The sequence below is a fragment of the Myotis davidii genome, unplaced genomic scaffold, assembly GCF_000327345.1.
Source record: "Myotis davidii unplaced genomic scaffold, ASM32734v1 scaffold705, whole genome shotgun sequence".
NCBI classification, from domain to species: domain Eukaryota; kingdom Metazoa; phylum Chordata; class Mammalia; order Chiroptera; family Vespertilionidae; genus Myotis; species Myotis davidii.
This window is the reverse complement of record NW_006296405.1, coordinates 166,146-170,112: the sequence shown is the minus strand read 5'-3', so window position 1 is coordinate 170,112 and position 3,967 is coordinate 166,146. Positions and strand designations below refer to the sequence as shown.

Below are 3,967 nucleotides of genomic sequence, written 5' to 3'. Positions count from 1 at the left end.
CTGCAGCAAGGCTGCATTCTTAGCCCTCCCATCCCCTTCCCTGGGCCCTGAGAGGGGAGCAAACATCTGTGTCTCTTTCGGGCCAGGGTAGATTAATGTTCCTGGAATTGGGGCCCGGCTGAGCATTCCCAGTGTGTGAGCGGTGTCAGATCCATTCACAGGGCTGCGAGGGTATTTGGAAAGATATTTGCAGTTTGGTGCCGACTTCCCATTTGCCTCCAAGCTGTTGTGTGGAACAAAGCACAGCCTGTGGGAGCTGTCTTCCTGTGGGTGTCCCTGGGCTGTGTGGGAAGAGGGGCCCCTGGTCTTTTCTTTCCAATTTCTCCTTCCTGTCCCGCTCCTTCCCCCACCGCCGGCCTCCACCAGTCCCCAGAAAGTTAGACTTATGGATTCTTTTTTTTTTTTTTTGACTTATGGATTCTTTAACTTTATTCTGCTGGGGCCCGAGCAGGGGCGGATGGGCCCTGAGTCTGGTGACCTGGACAGGCCTGCTCTCTCCCTTGCAGCTGCTCCCACAGCTGGCAGTGCCCGGCTCAGTGCCCGGCACACATGGGTCATGGGGGGCTGCTGAGATGTCCGTTGATTTCCTGGGAAGAAGACAAATTCCTTTTGTTAGGGCTTCCCAGGGTGGTGCTGGTGCCAGCAAGGGTCAGGACCCCTCCCACTACCTCTCACTCAACCGGCAGCCCGGCCTGGCCCAGCCAGTCCCGCCAGGAAGCACGGCAAGTACAATGGCCTCAAATGAAGTCGTTGCTCAACGAGCAATAAAATGAGCCCCAAACATGGGTTTCCAGGCCTAGCCTAACCTGTGAACCTGAGCGAGGTGGTGAGTGAGCCACTGGGACCACAGTGCCCGGCGCGCAGCAGGTCCGGGGGAGGGCTCTCTCCAGCCCTGGGCCTGAGGGCTCCGTGGCTGCCACGGTATTTTCATAGCTAGGGCTTTTTTGTTTTGGTTTTAGTATTATTTATTCACGTAGAAGATCTTACTTATTGGAGTGGTATAAGGATGTTGCCCAAATGCAAAAGCAGAGAAAAGAAAAAAATTGTGTCAAATCCTAATTCTTCTATCCTAACAGCCATTGTTAGCGTTTTCATATGTTTTTTGGCATTTTAGTGTCTTGCTGTCCTTGGCTCGTGATGTCGTTCTCTCATTAATTTAAAACGCTTTTTAATTGCAAGAATAATAGGATGGACTTTTCACCTGTTGTTTACATTTTACATATTTGTTTGCTCTCTCTGTGTATACACACACACACACAGACACAAAGATATATCTATATACCTACATGTATATCTACGTGTGCAGATCTGTATCTCTATATCTATCTCTATATCATCTGTATCTATCTATCATCTATCTATCTATCTATCTATATTTTTTTAATCCCCCCCCCCCCCGGATATTTTTCGATTGATTTTTAGGGAGAGTAGAAGAGAGAGGGAAAGACAGAGAGAAACATCGATGTGAGAGAAACACATCCATTGGTTGCCTCTTGCATGAACCCTGACCAGGGCCGGGATAGGGGAGGAGCCTACAACCAAGGTACGAGCCCTTTACCAAATCGAACCTGGGACCCTTTGGTCCTCAGGCTGATGTGCTATCCACTGAGCCAAACTGGCTAGGGCTATACCTATATTTATATCTCTATCTAAATATAATTAAGGGGCAGTGAAGATGGTGAGTGAAAGTCTGTTGGCACTTTAATCATAATGCTTTGGACTGGCTTTCTAAATGGCTTGGACACCAATTGTCTAGGCCACTTCCTGGGGGTAGAGTGGATGTTGGGGAGCGCTCTGCTCCCCAGTGGTCAGTGTTCATGGCTCCGTGCAGGCCTTAACTCAACCGAATGTTCACAGAGGGCAAAGGTGATGCTGGCAGTAGAACATGGGCATCTTTTCCAAAACACGTCCATATCCATGATTACATTTTATCCCATGAGATGGGCAAGGCAGGTGTTGCTGTCCCAATGGTCACGCCGAGGAAACAAAGGCTAAGGTCCCACAGGAAGTGAGTAGCAGTGGCAGACTTAGAACACGGCTCTCTGCTCTGTGCCCTGTGCTTGTCTGGGAAATGGCATCGTGAACACCAGCTTGTCAAGCGGAAGGGTCTCCTAGAAACTCAGCGTCTCCTCTTATCTCGCAGCTCATGCTCATGGTGGCTCATTCTCCTGTGTTGATGCTGTCTTTGTGCGCAGCCACCTGAGGCCGGGCTCGGAAGGGGCATGCCTGTCCCAGCCCACCCCTTCCCTCCCGACATGTGTCCCCGTCACCTAGGTGCTGCTGGACCAGGAGAGAGAGGCCATGGCGAAATCCCGCCGGCTGGAGCGCAGCACCAGCAGCTTCAGTTACTCCTCTTACCACACCCTGGAGGAGGTAGGTCTGCGAGGTCAAGCTCCGGCCTCTGTCTTCTGTTGGGGTCCTCAGGGTCTCCAGCTTCTGGCAGAGGCTAGTGAAGGACTCTGGGGTTTGTGGGAGATGGTGAACTGGCAGTTGGAGAGTGTGGAGCAGACATTAGGTGAAGGTCCGTTAGGTAGGCAGCTTCCGAGATCCAGAAGCCAGGATTTAGATCGAGGGGACCGCGGCTCAACAGTCAGCCCATGGCAGGTCCTGGGCCAGAGTGATGGTCTCCTAGGTGGGACACTAAGGCAGGACCCGCCACTGGCCAGAATGGAGCAGGTAGAGGCACTTTCCTATCTAGCTCTGGCTAGGGGTCCAGGGGCCCTGACCTCACCACGACCACTCCTGGTGTTAAGTGGCCCCAGCAGTGGGAACTAGAGTGTAGAAAGGGCGGGAAGCCAGGCGTGTTGGAGAGCCATTTTGTAGAACAGAGCTGCCTTCATAATCACAGTCACAGCCCGTTAGGGCAGGTATGACTGATTGTGACTTGTCTATGAAGGAGAATCCGCAAGGAGAGTTCAGAAGACACTAACTCAGGGCACAGCTCCCATTCCCATAAGAAGGGTGTGGCATTATTGGCCCACTTTATTACCCTCTTCTTCACGCTTCCCATTTCACAAGGCCTGTAATGGAGGATGCACGTTCTTCCATATATTTGTTAATTCAATGACATGTATTGAAGGAGTAAGAGAACAAAGTAACATAGGCATCAGTGTTTACTGATACCAGAGATAAATCACCCTGCTTTCAAGTGGCTTAGAATCCAAAAGGAGCAAGGAGACCCAAAACGACATTGCCAGGTCTATGCGATCTGTCAAATGTGATGAATGGAAGCAAGAGAAACTTCCATCCTGAGAGAGCCTTGCAGGCCGGCCCTGGGGCACTGAGTAGGATCAGCACATGTTGTTCTTCCAGGAAAGTCTTCGCTCTGCCTGGTGGTGAGCAGCCCGAGGACCCAGGCCCACCACAGCCTGGTGCCTTCAGCCTGGAGATTGTCTTCGTTTAGTTTTTGATGTGGGTTCGTTCAGATCCTCACGCGAGGTGGGAAAGTAGTCAGGAGGGTGGGATGGGAGAAGGAGACTGTTCAGAGAGGTCCTGGGGTTCACCCTCGTCTTGCTTAACTGCCCGTCTGGTAAACTTCATTCCTTTCAGATATACAGCTGGATCGACAGCTTCGTCACTGAGCATGCGGATCTTGTCTCAAAAATTCAGATTGGCCACAGCTTTGAAAATCGACCCATCCTTGTCCTGAAGGTAAAAGCTAGCAGTGTTGACCACTAGGCTCTACAGTGAGAGCCTCTGGCATAAGATTGAGCTCATGTGGGGTTGTGACTGGATAGGAGGTTGTTATTTATTTATTTTTTAAAATCCTCACCCAAGGATGGATGTGTTCATTGACTTCAGAGAGAGGGGGGAGAGAGAGAGAGAGAGAGAGAGAGAGAGAGAGAGAGAGAGAGAGAAACTTCAATGTGAGAGACAAAAATCCATCAGTTGCCTCCCGCATGAGGCCCAATTGGGAATCGAACATGAAACTCTTCAGTGCACAGGACGACACTCCAATGCGCTGAAC

At 50.9% G+C, this 3,967-nt stretch overlaps 1 protein-coding gene across 2 annotated transcripts in view; it reads left to right on the top strand.

Moving 5' to 3' along the window:
- The window catches only part of CPA5 (carboxypeptidase A5), a 20,452-nt gene that overhangs the window by 9,205 nt on the left and 7,280 nt on the right, over positions 1-3,967 (top strand). For both annotated transcript variants that reach the window (XM_006771369.2, XM_015568872.1), the window contains exons 4-5: positions 2,275-2,373; positions 3,550-3,651. In XM_006771369.2, coding sequence (XP_006771432.1) covers positions 2,275-2,373; positions 3,550-3,651 — 201 coding nt within the window. The remainder of the gene's footprint in view (positions 1-2,274; positions 2,374-3,549; positions 3,652-3,967) is intronic.